This window comes from Scyliorhinus canicula, chromosome 20 (assembly GCF_902713615.1).
Source record: "Scyliorhinus canicula chromosome 20, sScyCan1.1, whole genome shotgun sequence".
Classification (NCBI taxonomy): domain Eukaryota; kingdom Metazoa; phylum Chordata; class Chondrichthyes; order Carcharhiniformes; family Scyliorhinidae; genus Scyliorhinus; species Scyliorhinus canicula.
Genome location: NC_052165.1, coordinates 86,295,055 through 86,315,779, shown reverse-complemented (window position 1 = coordinate 86,315,779; position 20,725 = coordinate 86,295,055). Strand labels below are relative to the sequence as shown.

The 20,725-nt window shown below is 51.7% G+C and overlaps 1 protein-coding gene across 1 annotated transcript in view; it reads left to right on the top strand.

Annotated features, from left to right (window-relative positions):
* Window positions 1-20,725, top strand: part of wdr91 (WD repeat domain 91) — a gene marked incomplete at its 5' end in the record, with an annotated part of 78,430 nt that overhangs the window by 27,858 nt on the left and 29,847 nt on the right. Inside the window, 1 exon segment of the mRNA XM_038780323.1 lies at window positions 12,136-12,230. Within this exon segment, the coding sequence (XP_038636251.1) occupies window positions 12,136-12,230 (95 nt within the window).

Genomic DNA, 20,725 nt, shown 5'->3' with positions numbered 1-20,725 from the left:
AGTTACTGTGGATGCTGGAAACTGAAACAAAAGGGAAAATGCTGGAAAATCTCAGCAAGTCTGGCAGCATCTGTAGGGAGAGAAAAGAGCTAACGTTTCGAGTCCGATGACTCGAAACGCTCAGCTTTGACAAAGAGTCATCGGACTCGCAACGTTAGCTCTTTTCTCTCCCTACAGATGCTGCCAGACTTGCTGAGATTTCCAGCATTTTCCCATTCTTATAATAAACTTTGTTTTGATAAAAGCGCCGAGGAAGTCTGATGAATCTCACCTGCAGTGAAGGGTCTTGTGCTCATCGTAGCCAAATTCAACATAAACGTTATCGATCAGGTGAACATCATCATACACTTTGGAGTCTCTAAGCCCTTTCATTCATGAAACCTAATAGAATATCCAAACTTGGTCCTTGACTTCCGGGCGGCGAGCGAGGAGGTCGCAGGGAGAGGGGCTCCCGCAAGCGGCAGACAAGAAGAACAAACCCCCCCCCCGACAGGCCGGACGGCGGAGGAGGAGCGCCGGCAGAGGAGCCGGAGCGGCAGCGGAGGAGCCGGAGCGGGAGCGGAGGAGCCGGAGCGGAGGAGCCGGAGCGGGAGCGGAGGAGCCGGAGAGGAGCCGGAGCGGCAGCGGAGGAGCCGGAGCGGAGGAGCCGGAGCGGCAGCGGAGCGGCGACAGCGACAGCAGAGGAGAGGCAGCGACAGGGGGGTCCAACAGCAGCAGGTCCATCCCCTCTCCCTCCCCCCCCCCCCCCTACGCGGGCCAGGAGCGGTGCGGCGGCCCCTCTTCTCTTCCCCCCCCCCCCCACGCGGGCCAGGAGCGGTGCGGCGGCGGCGGCCCCTCTTCTCTCTTCCCCCCCCCCCCCTCCCAACCAGCAGCGGGGACCCCCTCCCCCCCAGCCAGCAGCGGGGACACCCCCCCCCCCCCAGCCAGCAGCGGGGACACCCCCCCCCCCCCCAGCCAGCAGCGGGGACACCACCCCCCCCCCCCAGCCAGCAGCGGGGACACCACCCCCCCCCCCCCCCAGCCAGCAGCGGGGGACAACCCCCACCCCCCCCCCCCAGCCAGCAGCGGGGACACCCCCCACCCCCCCCAGCCAGCAGCGGGGACACCCCCCCCCCCCCCCAGCCAGCAGCGGGGACACCCCCCCCCCCAGCCAGCAGCGGGGACACCCCCCCCCCCCAAACCGCAGCGACCACCGGGCCACTCGCCCCTCCCCCCCCCCCCCCCAACTGCAGTGACCACCACGTGGCAAGGACAAAGAGACAAAGGGACTCTCTCTCTCTCTCTCTCCTGGTTGAGTGGGGAGAGAAGACAAAAGAAAAAAGAGACTTGTATTTCTGTTCTTCCCAAAAGAAAACTGGTAAAGAGAAAAGGGGTAGGGGAAATAAATTTATAAAAAAAATATATATATATATATATATATATATATATATACACATATATAGATATATATATATACATATATAGATATATAATAATAAATAAAATAAAAATAGGGTGCGGAAAAGGGGGAAAAGAAGAACAAGGAGAGAAGAAAAGATGAAGGGGAAGGGGGAGAAAAAAGTGCCAGAAGGGAGCCAAGAGAAAGGGGGCACCGGAAGTAGACGGGGCAAAGGGCAAGCCAGCTCGGGCGAACGAGTCAACACGCGAAGCGGCGGGAAGGATGTTTCGCCGCATCTAGAAGAGCTGGACGGGCGGGCAACCTCTCCCCTGGGGTTAGAGGGGGGCGTGAATTGGAAGGAAGCCTTTGCCGAGGTGGTGAGGGAGCAGCTGCAGGCAATCAAGGCAGAGTTAAAAGCAGACGCAGAGGCTGCAGCACAGGCAGCAGTGACCAGGGCCATGTCAGGGGTGCAGCAGGTTCTGACCAGATTGGAGAAGAAAGTGGATGCCCAAGGGAAGATACTGGAAGCCCAAGGGAAGATACTGGAAGCTCAGGGGGCAACCATTAAAGAGCTGGAGAAGGCAGCGACTGACGCGAGCGACCGGGTCATATCCCTGGAGAGGGGAATGGTGAAACTGAGTGCAACACAGGGGAGCCTGAAGGGCAGGGTAGACGACCAGGAGATCAGCTCGAGAAGGCAAAATATTAAGATAGTGGGCCTGCCAGAGGGGATAGAGGGTAGAAATCCCACAACATTCGTGGCTGCGATGCTGGGCTCCTTAGTGGGGCGGGAAACTTTTCCCACCCCACCGGAAATGGACAGAGCTCATCGGTCACTGCGCCCGAAGCCCAAGGAAGGGGAAAAAACCGAGAGCAGTTATAGCCAGACTGCACCGGTACCGGGATAGGGAGACAATCCTGCGCTGGGCCAAGGAGAATAGAGCCTGCAATTGGGACGGGCACGCCATCCGAATCTACGAGGATTTTGGAGCGGACATAGCTAAGAGACGGGCGGAGTTCAACAGAGCGAAAGCAGCTCTCTATAAGAACAAAGTACGTTTTGGTATGCTGTACCCAGCAAAACTCTGGGTCACATACCAACACAAGGAATATTTCTTTACAGCCCCTGCCGAGGCGAATAGATTCGTCGAGGAGCACGGGCTGGAAAAACGCCATGGGAAGTAGGGACGAGGGGCCCATGGCAAGGAGATACGTCATGCCGACGGGGGGGTGGGGAGGGGCGAGGCAAAGCCAGCCCCCTCCTCCCTGGCAGGAACACCCAGAACGGAAAACAACCCAATGCCCAAGGGCCCGCTCCAGGTGGGAGGCCAGGCCCCGGCACGAGGGAACGGGAGTACTGGAGAGGGGAGAGGGGAAGCGGGACAGCAACCTCCGAGAGGGGAGCCACCGTGCTAGCAGGAAAGCTAGCGAAGGGGGCGCGCAACAGAGCAGGGCCGCAGCGCACCCCCAACAGGGGGGAAGGCGCCAGGCAGGGGAGGGGGGGGATCACCCATCAAAGGTGGGAGAGCAAATGGGGACAGGAATGGGGGAGAGAGGGGCAATGGAGGGGTATACAGGGGTATCCCCGAAAGGGATAGAGCGGGGGGGGGGGGGGGGGCACTCGGGGGGCGAGAGACCAGGGAGGGGAAATGCAGGGACGAAGGAACAAAAGAGGCCAGTAAGGGAATAGGGCCACAAAGTGCCACAGACAAGGGCTCGAAACAGGGAACTGCTGCAAGCACCCACCCAGTACGGTCTGTGGGTGAAGGGGCCCCCCGGAGTGCAGGGGACTACCCGCGTGGCGGACACACAGTGGACGGCCATGGCGGGTGTCCCCGGGACAAGGGGGAACCCCGGAGCGCAGGGACCCGACCGCATGGGGAGAGCAGTGATAGTGGACATCCTGGACGGCCCCCTAACAAAGGGAAACCCCAGAGGGCAGGGGCGCGTCCACCGGACAAATATGGTTAACCCCACAGGAGCAAGGGGGCAGAAGCCCCCCACCAGAATAGTCACCTGGAACGTAAGGGGACTTAACGGCCCAGTGAAGAGATCTAGAGTCCTCACCCACCTTAGAAACATGAGGGCCGACATAGTCTTCCTCCAAGAGACGCACTTGAGGGAGCAGGACCAACTGCGGGTAAGAAAGGGCTGGGTGGGACAAACCTATCATTCCTGTTATGGGGCAAGGGCCAGGGGGGTGGCGATCCTGATTGGCAAGAGGACAATGTTTAGGGCGACAAAGACGGTTACGGACCCAGGGGGACGGTATGTCATGGTCAGCGGGGCCCTGGATGGGGCGCCGGTAGTTCTAGTTAACGTGTACGCGCCCAACTGGGACGACACGAGCTTCATCCAAAAGACCATGGCAGAAATCCCGGACATAGCGACGCACCGACTAATCATGGGGGGGGATTTCAACTGTGTACAGGACCCAACGACGGACAGATCAAACCCCAGAACGGGGAAAACCTCAAACATGGCAAGGGAACTCAGCCACTATATGGAGCAGATGGGAGCAGTAGACCCCTGGAGATTCGCCCACCCGGGGGAGAAAGAATTCTCTTTCTTCTCCCCAGTACACAACGTGTACACCAGAATTGACTTCTTTGTGGTGGGGAAAACGGTGCTTCCAGAGATAGACAAGGTGGAATACTCCGCAATTGTGATATCAGACCACGCTCCACACTACATGGATGTGCGGCTAGAGACGGGAAGGGCCCAGCGCCCCAAATGGAGGCTGGATGGTGCCTTACTAGCTGACAAGGCCTTCAGCGAAAGGATAGCGCAGGCCATAGCGGAGTACACTGAGATCAACCAAAACGGGGAGGTCTCACCCTCCACGTTCTGGGAAGCGCTTAAGGCCGTACTAAGAGGGGAAATCATAGCCTACAAAGCGCGAAGAGATAGGGAGGAAAGGGTGGCTAGGCAGAAGCTGGTCGACTCCATACTGGAGGTAGACCATAAATACTCCGAGGCCCCGACTGTAGAACTCCTGGCGGAGAGAAAAGAACTACAAAGGAACTTTGACCTGCTCTCCACCAGGAAAGCAGTACACCAACTCCGCCAGGCACGTGGGGCCCTATACGAACACGGAGACAAAGCCAGCCGCCTGTTGGCCCACCAGCTGAGAAAGCAGGCAGCCAGCAGAGAAATTGCGCAAATCAGAGATACCAGAGGCACGTTGGAAACAGAACCAGAGAGGATTAACAAAACCTTCAAGGCCTTCTACCAAGAGCTGTACACCTCAGAGCCCCCAACGGGGAAGGCTGGGATGAACCGGTTTCTTGACGGACTGAACATACCAGTTGTGGGAGAGGGCAGAAAACGGGATCTGGAAGCACCACTAGCACTGGGAGAGATCATGGAGAGCATCAGCTCCATGCAGGCGGGGAAGGCGCCGGGACCGGACGGATTCCCGGCGGACTTCTACAAAAAATTTGCGACAGCGCTGGCCCCGCACCTGCGGGAGATGTTCACAGACTCGCTAGCTAGGGGCACGTTGCCACCCACGTTAGCACAGGCCTCAATCTCGCTGATACCTAAGAAAGACAAAGACCCAACGGAATGTGGGTCATACAGACCCATATCTCTGCTGAATGCAGACGCCAAAATACTGGCCAAAATCCTAGCCAAAAGGCTAGAAGACTGTGTACCTGAGGTGGTCACAGAGGACCAGACGGGCTTTGTCAAAGGTAGACAGCTGACCGCGAACATCAGGCGCCTGCTGAACGTGATAATGACCCCCTCCGGGGAGAGAACACAAGAGGTGATCGTCTCCCTGGACGCAGAAAAGGCCTTCGACAGAGTCGAGTGGAAATACCTCATAGAGGTACTGGAGCGGTTCGGGCTTGGAACAGGGTTCACCGCTTGGGTAAAGCTCCTGTACAACGCTCCCATGGCGAGTGTACAGACCAACAATACCAACTCCCAATACTTCCAGCTGCACAGGGGCACCAGACAAGGATGCCCACTGTCCCCGCTGCTGTTCGCACTAGCAATTGAACCGCTAGCAATCGCGCTCAGGGCAGCAAAAAATTGGAGGGGGATCCGAAGGGGAGGTAGAGAGCACAGAGTCTCACTCTATGCGGATGATCTGCTCCCTATCTCGGACCCACAAAGCAGCATGGACGGAATCATCGCGCTCCTGAAAGAGTTTGGAGCCTTCTCGGGCTACAAACTCAACATGAGCAAAAGTGAGATCTTCCCATTACACCCGCAAGGGGGGGGGGCAGCACTAAAGGGGCTGCCGTTCAAACAAGCCCGACATAAATTCCGCTACCTGGGGATCCAAATAGCCCATGACTGGAAAGGGATCCACAAATGGAACCTCACCAGCCTGACGGAGGAAGTTAAAAAGGACCTGCAAAGATGGAACACACTCCCGCTCTCCCTCGCAGGGAGAGTTCAGACGATCAAAATGAACGTACTGCCCAGGTTCCTCTTCCTGTTTAGATCCATTCCGATCTACATCCCCAAGGCCTTTTTCAAAGCGCTGGACAAACTCATCATGGCGTTCGTATGGGGGGGGTAAAAATGCTAGGATCCCAAAGAAGGTCTTACAAAAAACAAAAACCAGGGGAGGGTTAGCCCTCCCGAATCTACAATTCTACCACTGGGCAGCAACAGCCGAGCGAGTAAGGGGATGGATCCAGGAGCCAGAAGCTGAGTGGGTGCGTGCGGAGGAGGCCTCCTGCATGGGAACCTCCCTCCGGGCCCTCGCCACGGCAGCACTCCCATCCCCACCCAAAAAACACTCCAGCAGCCCAGTGGTGACAGCCACCCTCCAATCCTGGAACCAACTGCGGCAGCAACTTGGCCTGACCAAAATGTCGAACAGGGCTCCCATCTGCAACAACCATAGGTTCAAACCAGCACTGACCGACGCCACCTTCAAAAGGTGGAGGCAGGACGGGGGGACACTGACAGTCAGGGACCTATACACGGACGACAGGATCGCAACACTGGACGAACTGACAGAGAAATTTCAGCTAGCTGGGGGGAACGAGCTACGGTACCTGCAGCTCAAAAACTTCCTACGAAAGGAGACAAGGACGTACCCACAACCGCCATGACAGACACTACTGGAAGACCTACTGGACACAAGTATCCTAGAGAAAGGGAACTGTAGTGACATGTATGACCGACTGGTAGATAGGGACGACACCGTACTGGACGCAACAAGGAGGAAGTGGGAGGACGACCTGGGGATGGAGATAGGGTGGGGACTCTGGAGCGAAGCACTGCATAGGGTCAACTCCACCTCCACGTGCGCAAGGCTCAGCCTGACGCAACTAAAAGTGGTACATAGAGCCCACTTAACAAGAACCCGTATGAGTCGGTTCTTCCCGGAGGTGGAAGACAGATGTGAGCGGTGCCAAAGAGGCCCGGCCAACCACGCCCACATGTTCTGGTCTTGCCCCAGACTTGTGGAGTACTGGACAGCCTTCTTCGAGGCTATGTCCAAAGTGGTGGGGGTGAGGGTGGAGCCATGCCCGATAGTGGCGGTCTTCGGGGTTTCAGACCAGCCAGATCTATTCCTGGGGAGGAGGGCGGACGCCCTTGCCTTTGCCTCCCTGATCGCCCGCCGTAGAATCCTGTTTGGCTGGCAGTCAGCAGCACCGCCCAGAGCTGCGGACTGGCTGTCCGACCTCTCGGAATCTCTCCAAATGGAGAAAATCAAATTTGCCATCCGAGGGTCGGACGACGGCTTCCACAGAACGTGGGAGCCATTCATGCAACTGTTCCGGGACCTGTTTGTGGCCAATGTACAAGAGGAAGAATAGTCGGGGGAAGGTAGCGGGAGGGGGGGGGGGCTACAGGTTCGTTACGGGGGTTCGATGGCTAGCTAAGGCCCAAAACCAAGCTAAATAAACATGTTGAGGGGGGGGGGGGGGGCGCAGTTACTACTACGAAGATGCTTACCTGTAAATATGTATGTTAATTTTTGCGTGTTTGGTTTTTTTTTTTTTTTTTTGTTTTGTCTCTCTCTCCTAACAATTTGTAATTTGTTCAATATAAAATATGAAAACTGAATAAAAACATTTATAAAAAAAAAAAAAGAATATCCAAACTTTCATTTGTGGGGCCATCCATTTCACGGGCATGCAGTTCCACAGATCTTTGAAATTGGCAACACAAGTGGACAAGGTAGTCCAGAACGCAAACGGAATGCTTGCCTTCATTAGACCAGGCATCGAGTATAAAAACTGGCAAGTCATGCTACAGTTGCATAGAATCTTGAAGGCCTCACTTGGAATATCGTGCACAATTCTGGTCGCCACACTACCAGAAGGATGTGGAGGTTTTGGAAAGGGTGGAGAGGAGGTTTACCAGGATGTGCAAGAGGGAGGGATTCAAATTCCTGGGGCATTGGGACCGGTTCTGGGGGAGGTGGGACAAGTACAAACCGGACGGTCTGCACCTAGGCAGGACTGGAACTGATGTTTTCTAGAGCTGTTGGGGAGGGTTTAAACTAATGTGGCTGGGGGGTGGGAACCGATGCAGGAAGTTGGAAGGTAGTAAAATAGGGACAGAAGCAAAAGGAAGTAAGGGGAAAAGTGCAAGACAGAGAAGACATAGTCAAAAATCTAAAAGGGCTGTACAAGGTAAAAATCTACAAGGCACAGTGACTGAGGGGAGCTCAGTGAATCGGCCCAGTAATAACAAAAGGAATAAAACTGGAGGTGTTAAGATTCAAAACAGAGGTAAAAAAACCAACATAAGTGTACTTTACCTGAATGCTCGTAGTATTCGGAATAAAGTAAATGAGTTGATGGCACAAATCATCGTAAATGACTATGATTTAGTGGCCATTACTGAAACATGGTTAAAGGATGGTCACGACTGGGAGTTAAATATCCCAGGGTATCAAACTATTCGGAAGGACAGAGTGGATGGTAAGGGAGGTGGTGTTGCTCTGTTATTTAAGGATGACATCCGGGCAAAAGTAAGGGATGACATCGGTGCTATGGAGGATAAGGTTGAATCCATTTGGGTGGAAATCAGGAATAGTAAGGCGAAAAAGTCACTGATAGGAGTAGTCTATCGGCCACCAAATAGTAACGTTATGGTGGGGCAGGCAATAAACAAAGAAATAACTGATGCACGTAGAAATGGTACAGCAGTTATCATGGGGGATTTTAATCTACATGTCGATTGGTTTAACCAGGTCGGTCAAGGCAACCTTGAGGAGGAGTTTATAGAATGTATCCGCGATAGTTTCCTAGAACAGTATGTAATGGAACCTACGAGGGAACAAGTGGTCCTAGATCTTGTCCTGTGTAATGAGACAGGATTGATTCATGATCTCATAGTTGGGGATCCTCTCGGAAGGAGCGATCACAATATGGTGGAATTTAAAATACAGATGGAGGGTGAGAAAGTAAAGTCAAATACCAGTGTTTTGTGTTTAAACAAAGGAGATTACAAGGGGATGAGAGAAGAACTAGCTAAGGTAGACTGGGAGCTAAGACTTTATGGTGGAACAGTTGAGGAACAGTGCAGAACCTTCCGAGCGATGTTTCACAGTGCTCGGCCAAGGTTTATACCAACAAAAAGGAAGGACGGTAGAAAGAGGGAAAATCGACCGTGGATATCTAAGGAAATAAGGGAGAGTATCAAATTGAAGGAAAAAGCATATAAAGTGGCAAAGATTGCTGGGAGATTAGAGGACTGGGAAATCTTTAGGGGGCAACAGAAAGCTACTAAAAAAGCTATAAAGAAGAGTAAGATAGAGTATGAGAGTAAACTTGCTCAGAATATAAAAACAGACAGTAAAAGTTTTTACAAATATATAAAACAAAAAAGAGTGGCTAAGGTCCTTTATTGGTCCTTTAGAGGATGAGAAGGGAGTTTTAATAATGGGAAATGAGGAAATGGCTGAGGAACTGAACAGGTTTTTTGGGTCGGTCTTCACAGTGGAAGACACAAATAACATGCCAGCGACTGATAGAAATGAGGCTATGACAGGTGAGGACCTTGAGAGGATTGTTATCACTAAGGAGGTAGTGATGGGCAAGCTAATGGGGCTAAAGGTAGACAAGTCTCCTGGCCCTGATGGAATGCATCCCAGAGTGCTAAAAGAGATGGCTAGGGAAATTGCAGATGCACTAGTGATAATTTACCGAAATTCACTAGACTCTGGGATGGTCCCGGTGGATTGGAAATTAGCAAACGTGACACCACTGTTTAAAAAAGGAGGTAGGCAGAAAGCAGGAAATTATAGGCCAGTGAGCTTAACTTCGGTAGTAGGGAAGATGCTGGAATCTATCATCAAGGAAGAAATAGCGAGGCATCTGGATAGAAATTGTCCCATTGGGCAGACGCAGCATGGGTTCATAAAGGGCAGGTCATGCCTAACTAATGTAGTGGAATTTTTTGAGGACATTACCAGTGCAGTAGATAACGGGGAGCCGATGGATGTGGTATATCTGGATTTCCAGAAAGCCTTTGACAAGGTGCCACACAAAAGGTTGCTGCATAAGATAAAGATGCATGGCATTAAGGGTAAAGTAGTAGCATGGATAGAGGATTGGTTAATTAATAGAAAGCAAAGAGTGGGGATTAATGGGTGTTTCTCTGGTTGGCAATCAGTAGCTAGTGGTGTCCCTCAGGGATCCGTGTTGGGCCCACAATTGTTCACAATTTACATAGATGATTTGCAGTTGGGGACCAAGGGCAATGTGTCCAAGTTTGCAGATGACACTAAGATGAGTGGTAAAGCGAAAAGTGCAGAGGATACTGGAAGTCTGCAGAGGGATTTGGATAGGTTAAGTGAATGGGCTAGGGTCTGGCAGATGGAATACAATGTTGACAAATGTGAGGTTATCCATTTTGGTAGGAATAACAGCAAACAGGATTATTATTTAAACGATAAAATATTAAAGCATGCCGCTGTTCAGAGAGACTTGGGTGTGCTAGTGCATGAGTCACAGAAGGTTGGTTTCCAGGTGCAACAGGTGATTAAGAAGGCAAATGGAATTTTGTCCTCCATTGCTAGAGGGATGGAGTTTAAGACTAGGGAGGTTATGTTGCAATTGTATAAGGTGTTAGTGAGGCCACACCTGGAGTATTGTGTTCAGTTTTGGTCTCCTTACTTGAGAAAGGACGTACTGGCACTGGAGGGTGTGCAGAGGAGGTTCACTAGGTTAATCCCAGAGCTGAAGGGGTTGGATTATGAGGAGAGGTTGAGTAGACTGGGACTGTACTCGTTGGAATTTAGAAGTATGAGGGGGGATCTTATAGAAACATTTAAAATTATGAAGGGAATAGATAGGATAGATGCAGGCAGGTTGTTTCCACTGGTGGGTGAAAGCAGAACTAGGGAACATAGCCTCAAAATAAGGGGAAGTAGATTTAGGACTGAGTTTAGGAGGAACTTCTTCACCCAAAGGGTTGTGAATCTATGGAATTCCTTGCCCAGTGAAGAAGTTGAGGCTCCTTCATTACATGTTTTTAAGGTAAAGATAGGTAGTTTTTGAAGAATGAAGGGATTAAGGGTTATGGTGTTCGGGCCGGAAAGTGGAGCTGAGTCCACAAAAGATCAGCCATGATCTCATTGAATGGCGGAGCAGGCTCGAGGGGCCAGATGGCCTACTCCTGCTCCTAGTTCTTATGTTCTTATGTGACCTGTTGTGTAGGTGTTAGCTATATGGAGAGGCTGAATAGACTTGGACTGTTTCCATTACAGGTTAAGGGGTGACCTGATCGAGGTCCACAAGATTATGAGGGGCGCAGATAGAGTGGATGGACAGGGACTCTTTCCAAGGGTGGAGAGGGTCAGTCACTAGAGGGCATATTTTTAAGATCCGTGAGGCAAAGTTTCGAGGAGATGCGCGAGCCAGGTCTTTTATATCGAGGTAGGTGAGTGCCTGAAACGCATTTCCAGGTGATGTTGTGGAAGCAGATACATTAGCGACATTCAAAATGCATGTCGACACATACATGGATAGGGTGGGTTTAGAGGGATGTGGCACAAGGAAGTGCTGAAGGTTTTTGCCAAAGTTGGTATCATGACCGGTACAGGCTTGGTGGGCCGAAGGGCCTGTTCCTGTGCTGTACTGTTCTTTGTTCTTTGAAAACCTTTTGTGGATTTTGCTTTCATCAGGAAGTGACAAAACCAAGGCCAAACCTCATTTTCTCTTCAGTAAAGCCATGACTCGTGATAACATTTCCACTCTATTTTTCCACTGTTCTTACTGTTTGGATTTGGCGAACAGTGGTGGGTTATTATACCTTGACTGCCTTCAGCCTTTTTTCACAAAAGTAACTAATTTTACTCTTCTGTCTGAAAAAGTATTCCTCAGTTCCAATCAACCATCCTCTGCTACCATCTTATTTCAATCCCAAGCCATTTAGTGAACCATGAAAATAGCGCTAATGCTGTTCTTCTTAATATGTTTATTCACAGAATGCCGCATTTGTTTCATACCCACTAACTCAGCCGCCTCTTTATAAGTACTCAATAATAATGGTCACTAATAATTTGTACATAATTAACAATGCCCTCCCCCTGTATATGTTAACAATTACCATGCCATTAACACCAGTGATGACCTAGAAAGTCAGATTCTCTTTTTTATTTTATAAAATTCATATCAGATTTTGTTTTCATTTGTTGCAGTTTGTTAATTTTTCCCTCTGTCCACTATTTTAACAGTGTCTGTTAGCTATTGTAATAGGCTTGCGTTATCTTTCTCAGGATACTAAATATTGAAACTACAACGGTGTTTTCAGATGCTCTTTTTCTTTTGCAGTTATTGCTTGGCAGTGGTGTTGGAACGGTCCGACTTTATGATACCGAAGCCAAGAAGAGTTTGTATGAGCTGACAATCGATGAATCTTACCCCCGGTAAGTTTTGTATTTAATGTGTATGTAGTGAGGGTGAACTGCCAGAGAGGGGAGACGGGATTGTTGTAAATTAAACCTATTTGATAAAATGCTGAAATTCCATTGATTTTCTGCATTTGAAAGTCTGACATCAAAATTACAGCGCAGAAATTTTCTGCTCGACCAATTTGCACTGTTTATTCTCCACAACAGGCACTGCCCTACTCTTCTGCCTGTTTTCAAATCCCTCCATTTCCTCAACTCTCCCTATTTTTAATCTTTTTCTGCTTTCCTCCAACTCTGGTCTCCTAGGAATCCTGATTTTTATCGCTCCTTCAGGGTCATGTGTTGCAGCTGCCATGGCCCTAAACGCTAGAATTCCATCTCTAAATCTCTCTGCCTTTCCATCTATTTTCCCTGCTCCAGAACCAGAACTTGATCTGCAAAGGGGATAAAACCTGGTTTCAGGCAGCATGGTGGCACAGTGCTATCCACTTGTGCTATTGTGCTGCCCCATTGAATAATCTTAAGGCAGAGGTAGATTGATTCCCTTGCCGAACAAGAACGGAAGGTTTTCAGGGGAATGTGGAATTAGAAACACAAACAGATTAGCCATTATCGTAATGAGTTGTGAAGCAGGCTCGAGGGGCCAAATTGCATAGTTCAGGTTCTATTATGAACATGTTCATATTCCATACTGACAATATGCACAAAGGGTATATTTGTCAGGGTCCGAGGTTCGATTCCTCACTGGTGCACTGTCTGTGCGGAGTCTGCACGTTCTCCCCCTGTCTGCGTGGGTTTCCTCCGGGTGCTGTGGAAACCACAGTCCAAAGACGTGCAGGTTAGGTGGTTTGGCAATGATAAATTGCCCTTAGTGACCAAAAAGGTTAGGAGGGGTTATTGGGTTATGGCGATAGGGTGGAAGTGAGGGCTTCAGTGGGTCGGTGCAGACCCGATGGGCTGAATGGCCTCCTTCTGCACTGTATGTTCTATGTTGTATGACCCCGACTCAACCATCTTCTGAGGCAATCTTCCAAAGTAGCTGAGAGAATTTTTTTTTTCCTCATCTCTGCCTTATTAGGGAGACACCTAATTTTAAAACTGCCCCCCCGCCCCACCCCCACCCCCTTGTTGACCTGCCCACAAGAGGAAAAATCCTTTCTAGGTCCACCTTGTCAAGACCGTTCAGGATCTTCTATACCTCAATCAAGTCTCCCTTTATTATAAGCTCCAGTGGAAATGAGCCCAGCCTGTCCAACCTAAGAAAACGCGCTCCTTCCAGTATCGATCCAGCAAACCTTCTCTGAACCACCTCAAATCTATTTGCATCCTTTTGGAGACCAGAACTGCACACGTTATTCAAGATGTGCTTTCATCAATAACCTGTGCACCTGAAGCATAACATCCTGATTTTTATGTTCAATACCTCTCTTAATGAATGATAGAATTCCATTTGCTGCCTTGGTTACTTTCATATTAATCTTCTGTTTGTTCATTTATGTGATGTCTGTGTCACTGGATAGACAAGCATTTATTGCTCATCTCCAATTGCCCTGGAGAAAGTAGTGGTGAACTGCCTTATTGACCTGCTGCAAGTCCCTATGGTGTGCAGGTACACCCACAATGCAGTTGGGAGATAGTTCCAGGTTTTAGACCCAACTTTAAAGAAGCCATCCCCTATGGACAAGCCCTCCGTATACACAGGATCTGCTCAGACAAGGAGGAGCGCAAAAGACACCTACAGATGCTGAAAGATGCCCTCGTACGAACGGGATATGGCGCTCGACTCATTGATCGACAGTTCCACCGCGCCACAGCAAAAAACCGCACCGACCTCCTCAGAAGACAAACACGGGACACCACTGACAGAGTACCCTTCGTCGTCCAGTACTTTCCTGGGGCGGAGAAACTACGACATCTTCTTCGCAGCCTCCAACACATCATCAGCGAGGATGGACATCTTGCCAAGGTCATCCCCACACCCCCACTACTGGCCTTCAAACAACCGCGCAACCTCAAACAAACCATTGTTTGCAGCAAATTACCCAGCCTTCAGAACAGCAACCACAACACCACAAAACCCTGCCAGGGTAATCTCTGCAAGACATGCCAGATCATCGACATGGACACCACCATTACACGTGGAAACACCACCCACCAGGTACGCGGCACATACTCGTGCGACTCGACCAATGTAGTCTACCTCATACGCTGCAGGAAAGGATGTCCCGAAGCGTGGTACATTGGCGAGACCATGCAGACACTGCGACAACGAATAAACGGGCATCGTGCGACTATCAACAGGCAGGACTGTTCCCTTCCAGTTGGGGAACACTTCAGCAGTCAAGGACATTCAGCCTCTGATCTCCGGGTCAGCATTCTACAAGGAGGCCTTCAGGAGACGCGACAACGCAAAATTGCTGAGCAAAAACTTATAGCTAAGTTCCGCACGCATGAATGCGGACTCGACCGGGATCTGGGATTCATGTCGCATTACATTCGGCCCCCACCAACAAGCCTGGACTTGCAGAGGCCTACCGACTGAACTGGCTTGGGACAATTCACACCTCTTTAACCTGGAGTTACCTCTCTCTCTGCATCTTTGATGATTTGATTGCCTGCAGGTGCTCGCATTCCGGGGCATCTCTGACTGTGTCTATATAAACATTTCTGGAACAAGCCTTTCCATTCACCTGAAGAAGGAGCCGTGCTCCGAAAGCTCGTGTTTGAAACAAACCTGTTGGACTTTAACCTGGTGTTGTAAGACTTCTTACTATTTCTAATCAAATTATTCCTTTCCAGATGATTATACATCCTATCTCTTATAAACCTTTCCAATACTTTTCCCACAACAGAAGTAAGGCTCACTGGTCTATAGTTACCGGGGTTATCTCTACTCCCCTTCTTGTACAAGGGGACAACATTTGCTATCCTCCAGTCCTCTGGCACTATTCCTGTACTCAAAGATGACTTAAAGATCAAAGCCAAAGGCTCAGCAATCTCCTCCCTAGCTTCCCAGAGAATCCTAGGATAAATCCTATCCGGCCCAGGGGACCTATCTATTTTCACACTTTCCAGAATCGCTAACACCACCTCCTTATGAACCTCAAGCCCTTCTAGTCTAGTAGCCTGTATCTCCGTATTCTCCTCGACAACTGTCTTTTTCCTGTGTGAATACTGACGAAAAATACTCATTTAGCACCTCTCCTATCTCCTCGGACTCTACGCACAACTTCCCACTACTGTCCTTGACTGGCCCTACTCTTACCTTAGTCATTCTTTTATTCCTGACATACCTATAGAAAGCTTTAGGGTTATCCTTGATCCTACCTGCCAAAGACTTCTCGTGTCCTCGCTTGGCTCTTCTTAGCTCTCTCTTTAGAGCCTTCCTAGCTAACTTGTAACTCTCAAGCGACCCAACTGAACCATCTCGTCTCATCTTCACATAAGCCTCCTCCTTCCTCTTGACAAGTGATCAACTGCTTTAGTAACCCATGGTTCCCTCACTCGACCACTTCCTCCCTGCCTAACAGGTACATACTTATCAAGGACACGCAGTAGCTGTTCCTTGAACCTGCTCCACATTTCCATTGTGTCCATCCCCTGCAGTTTTCCTCTCCAGGCGATGCATCCTAAGTCTTGCCTCATCGCATCATAATTGCCTCATCGCATCATAATTGCCTAGAGACTATTCTGTCTTGGATCCCCATTGGCGGGAGGCGTGGGAAAGATGGGACCTGTCTACGAACAAAGTCCCGCAACTGTAGGTACCTAAAATCATTTCCCCTTACCAGCCCAAATTTCTCCTCCAAGCTCCTCAAACTCGCAAAGCTCCCTTCCAGGAACATATCGGCCACCCCCACCCGCCGCCATGCTCGAAACCTCCCATCCATACTCGCGGGGGCAAACCGATGGTTGTCGCAGATTGGCGCCCAAACCGACGCCCCCTTCTCCCCTACATGCCTCCTCCACAGGCCCCATATCCGCAGTGTCGCCACCACTACCGGGTTGGTGGAGTACCTGGCCGGCGGCAGCGGTAGAGGAGCCGTGACCAGGGCTGCCAAGCTGGAGCCCCTGCACGAAGCCGATTCCAAGATAGACCCCGTACTCACCATCCACTTCCTTATCATAGCAATGTTGGCCGCCCAGTAATAATTAATCAGACTTGGCAAAGCCAGCCCTCCCTCGCTGCGGTTCCTCTTCAGCATCGCCGCCTTCACCCGCAGGGATTTTCCCGGCCAGATAAAGCTCATGATCATCCTGTTGACTCTTTTGAAGAAGGACTGTGGGACAAAGATCGGCACTGAAAAACAAACAGAAATCTAGGGAGGATTGTCACCTTTACAGTCTGCACCCTCTCCGCCAGCGACAGCGGGAGTGCATCCCATCTCCGAAACTCTCCCTTCATTTGCTCCACCACCCTGGCCAAATTTAGCTTGTGCAGCCTGCCCCAGTCTCGTGCCACCTGGATTCCCAAATACCAGAACTTTTCCTCAACCAGCCTAAACGGTAGCCCTCTCAATCTGTTCTCCTGGCCCCTTGCCTGTACCACAAACATTTCACTCTTGGCCATATTTAATTTGTATCTTGAAAACTGGCCGAACTTCCTCAACATTCCCAGTATACTTCCCATTCCGGTCACTGGGTCCGACACGTACAGGAGCAGTTTGTCTGCGTAAAGAGAGACCCTATGTTCTACCCCGCCCCTCACCATCCCCTTCCGTCCCTCTGCGGCTCTCAGCGCAATCGCCAGCGGCTCTATGGCCAGCGCAAACAGCAGCGGGGAGAGCGGGCAGCCCTGTCTAGTCCATCGCCACCACTACCTCCACCTCCCTGCCCGCCGGGGGCATCATTATCACAAGTAATCTTCTCCGGTTGGCCGCCAGCTGCCTACCTTTCATGAACCCAGTTTGGTCCTCCCCAATCACGCAGTCCTCCATTCTAACCGCCAGTACCTTTGCCAGGAGCTTGGCGTCAACATTAATCAGGGAGATTGGCCTGTAGGACCTGCACGCCTCTGGGTCTTTACCCCGCTTCAATATCAGTGATATTGTGGCTTGCGACATTGTCGGCGGCAGGGTCCCTCTGTCCCTTGCCTCATTGAAAATCCTCGCCAAGACCGGGCCCACCAGCTCAGAAAACTTCCTATAGAACTCTACTGGGTATCCATCCGGCCCCGGGGATTTCCCCGACTGCATGCCCTTTAGGCCCCCCAATACCGCCTCCACTCTAATCGGGGCCCCCAGCCCATCCACTCGCCCCCCCACCTATGTTAACAATGTTAACCTGTCCAGAAACCTTTTCATCTCCTCCCGTTCTTCCGGCGGCTCCGAAGTATACAGCTTGTGATAGAAGTCCCGGAATACCTTATTCAATCCTGCCGGGTCCTCCACTTTGCGCCCCTCCCCATCCATCACTCTACCTATTTCCCTGACCGCCTCCCTCCTCCTGAGTTGCTGCCTAACAGTCTGCTAGCCTTTTCCACATGCTCGTACACCACGCCCCTCGCCTTCCTAAGCTGCTCCAAGGCCCTACTCGTGGATAGTGCCCCCCGTTCCGCCTTTAGTCTCTGCCTCTCCCTGAGTAAATCCTCCCCCGGGGACTCCGCGTGCTCTTCATCTATCCGACCTATTTCCCTGACCAATCTGTCCATCTCTGCCCTGTCTGCCTTGGCTCCGTGGGCCCCAATTGAAATCAGCTCCCCCACCACCCCGCACTACTGCCTTCAGCGCTTCCCACAGGGTCGCTGCTGAGACCTCCCCGTGTCATTCACCTGCAGGTAATTTTGCATACACCTCCGAAGCCTCTCACAGATCCCCTCCTCCGACAGCAGTCCCACGTCTAGCCTCCATTGCGGGTGTTCGTAGCTCGCCCTCCCAATCTGCAGGTCTACCCAGTGCGGGGCATGGTCTGAGATAGTAATTGCCGAATATTCCGTGTTCTTTACCTCCCCTATACAATCCCTGCTTAGTACGAAAAAATCTATCCTAGAATATACTTTATGGACGTGCGAGTAAAACGAGTAGCCCCTTCCTGTCAACTGTCTGGCTCTCCAGGGGTCCACTGCCCCCATTTGCTCCATAAACCCTTTCAGCTCCCTTGCCATTGCCGGGCATCTACCCGTTCCGGGACACGACCGATCCAAAGCCGGGTCAAGGACCACGTTAAAGTCCCGTCCCCCCCCAATATTAGCCTGCAAGAGTCCAGGTCCGGGATCTTCCCCAGGACTCTTTTAATGAAGTCCACGTCATCCCAGTTCGGGGCATATATATTCACCAGCACCACTCTTCTCCCCTCCAGTCTGCCCATACCATCAGGTATCTGCCCCCCCTGTCTGCGGCCTCAAATTGCACCCGCTTGTTGATTATGATTGCCACCCACCTGGACTTCGAGTCCAAGTCCGAGTGGCTAATCCAGCCCTTCCTTTGCCTGGTCTGGTGAGACGCTTTCAGATGTGTCTCCTGCAACATAATTATGTTCGCCCTCAGAGCCCGCAAGTGCGCGAACACCCTCTTAACCGGCCCATTCAGTCCCTTGACGTTCCAGGTGATCAGCCTGGTCGAGGGGCACAACCCACACCCTCCCCCCGCCCCCAACAGCATCCCCCGATACCCCCACCCCTGCCATCCACTCGTTGTGATCTCTCCCCCCACCCCTGCCATCCACTGGCTGTGATCTCCCCCCCCCCCCCCCCCCCCCCCACCTGACTCCCTTGACTAGCCAATCTGTTGGCCCGGTGCATCAACACTCCGGCGCCTTCCTGTCTCATTCCCATTGTTTCCCCATCCTCCGCCCCACTCCCCGGCGCCCCAGCCCCCCCCTCCAACCCACTGGAGCAAACTCACTGGCACAGGAAGGCATGGACATCAACAAAACAAAAACAAAAAAACACCAACCCACGTCCTTGACCCCCCTTGCTGACCGGCCCCCTTCGTTACCGTGCCCGCTCCGGTGTCCTCCGCGAGCTGCACAAAAAGTACAAATCCGCCCAAAAAGGAAAAAACAGAGAAAAGAGGGGAAAACAAAAACATAAGAGAAAAAAACAAACAAAAAAAAACCCAAACCAATGTCCATGAACAAAGGAAAGAGTCCTAAATGTTCCGCTTGGCACCTTTGACCCAGCAAACCGTTGACCAGCAGTCCAGGCCCATTCGGCGTACCTTCCTGCGGTAGTCCTCTGGCCCTAATTCGCGTCCGTTGGGCCTCTTTTCGGGACCAGCCCCTCATCCCTCGCAAAGTCCATAGCTTCTTCAGGATCGGAGAAGTAGTGGTGTTAACCCTGGTGCGTGACCCATAAACGAGCCGGGAACAGCAGATCAAATTACACGTGCTTCTTGAACAGCACCTCCTTGACATTCTTAAAGGCTGCTTGCCGCCAAGCCACCTCCTGGCTTATAGAACATAGAACAGTACAGCACAGAACAGGCCCTTCAGCCCTCGATGTTCTGCCGAGCAATGATCACCCTACTCAAACCCACGTATCCACCCTATACCTGTAACCCAACAACCCCCCCCCCCCCCCAACCTTACTTTTTTAGGACGCTACGGGCAATTTAGCATGGCCAATCCACCTAACCCACACATCTTTAGGTCCTGGTAATTGCGGAGGACACTGTTGTTCCACGTGCTGCTCCTGGCGCTCTTTGCCCACCGCAGCACCCGCTCCTTGTCCACGAACCTGTGGAACCTAATCACCATCGGGCAGGGGGGGTCCGCCCTGCCTCGCCTGCACTCTGTGCGCCCCCTCCAGCTCCGGTGGTGGCGGAAAGGCTTCGGCCCCCATCAGCTGCATCAATAGGTCTGCTACAAACGCTGCGGAATCAGCTCCCTCATCCCCCTCCGGGAGGCCGACCATTCTCGGGTTGTTCCTACGGGCTCTATTTTCCAGCTCCTCCACTCTGCCTAGCAGTCTTCTCTGCCGCTCCTTCAGCCCGTCAACTTCTAGCGCCGCAACCGTCTGCGCATCCGCCTGCTCCTCCACCGCCTCTCCCAGCTCCTTAACTTTAACATCTTGTGCATCCAGCCTCTGATTCAGCTGATCCACCGCTCTCTGGATTGGGTCCAAGCTGTCCCGCTTCAGCGCTTCAAAACTGGACTTCATTACCAGGAGCATGTTATCCAGCGCCTGCTGGATTGCTGAGTCCAGGGTCCGTGTGTCCGCCATCTTAGGTTCCAGGTAAATTTTTTCAGGTCGTTGTCTCTGTCCCTCTTTTTCTCTTTTCTTCTGCCTCCTGGACTCCCGCTGTTCCATGTGCCGCAGTCCGCTCCTCAGCACTTTCGCTGCCGCCTTCCTTCAGGTCCGTGGCCCGCTACTGCGGGGAATCAGCCCCTAAACGCCCGCCGGAGTGAGAGCCTGCCGAATGTGCGGCTCACTCTGACATCGCCGCCACCGGAAGTCCCCTGTCGCCAATTTTCTAAGGATCTGTATCCCTCTGCTCCCTGCCCATTCATGTATCTGTCTAGATACATCTTAAATGACGCTATCGTACCCGCCTCTACCACCTCCGCCGGCA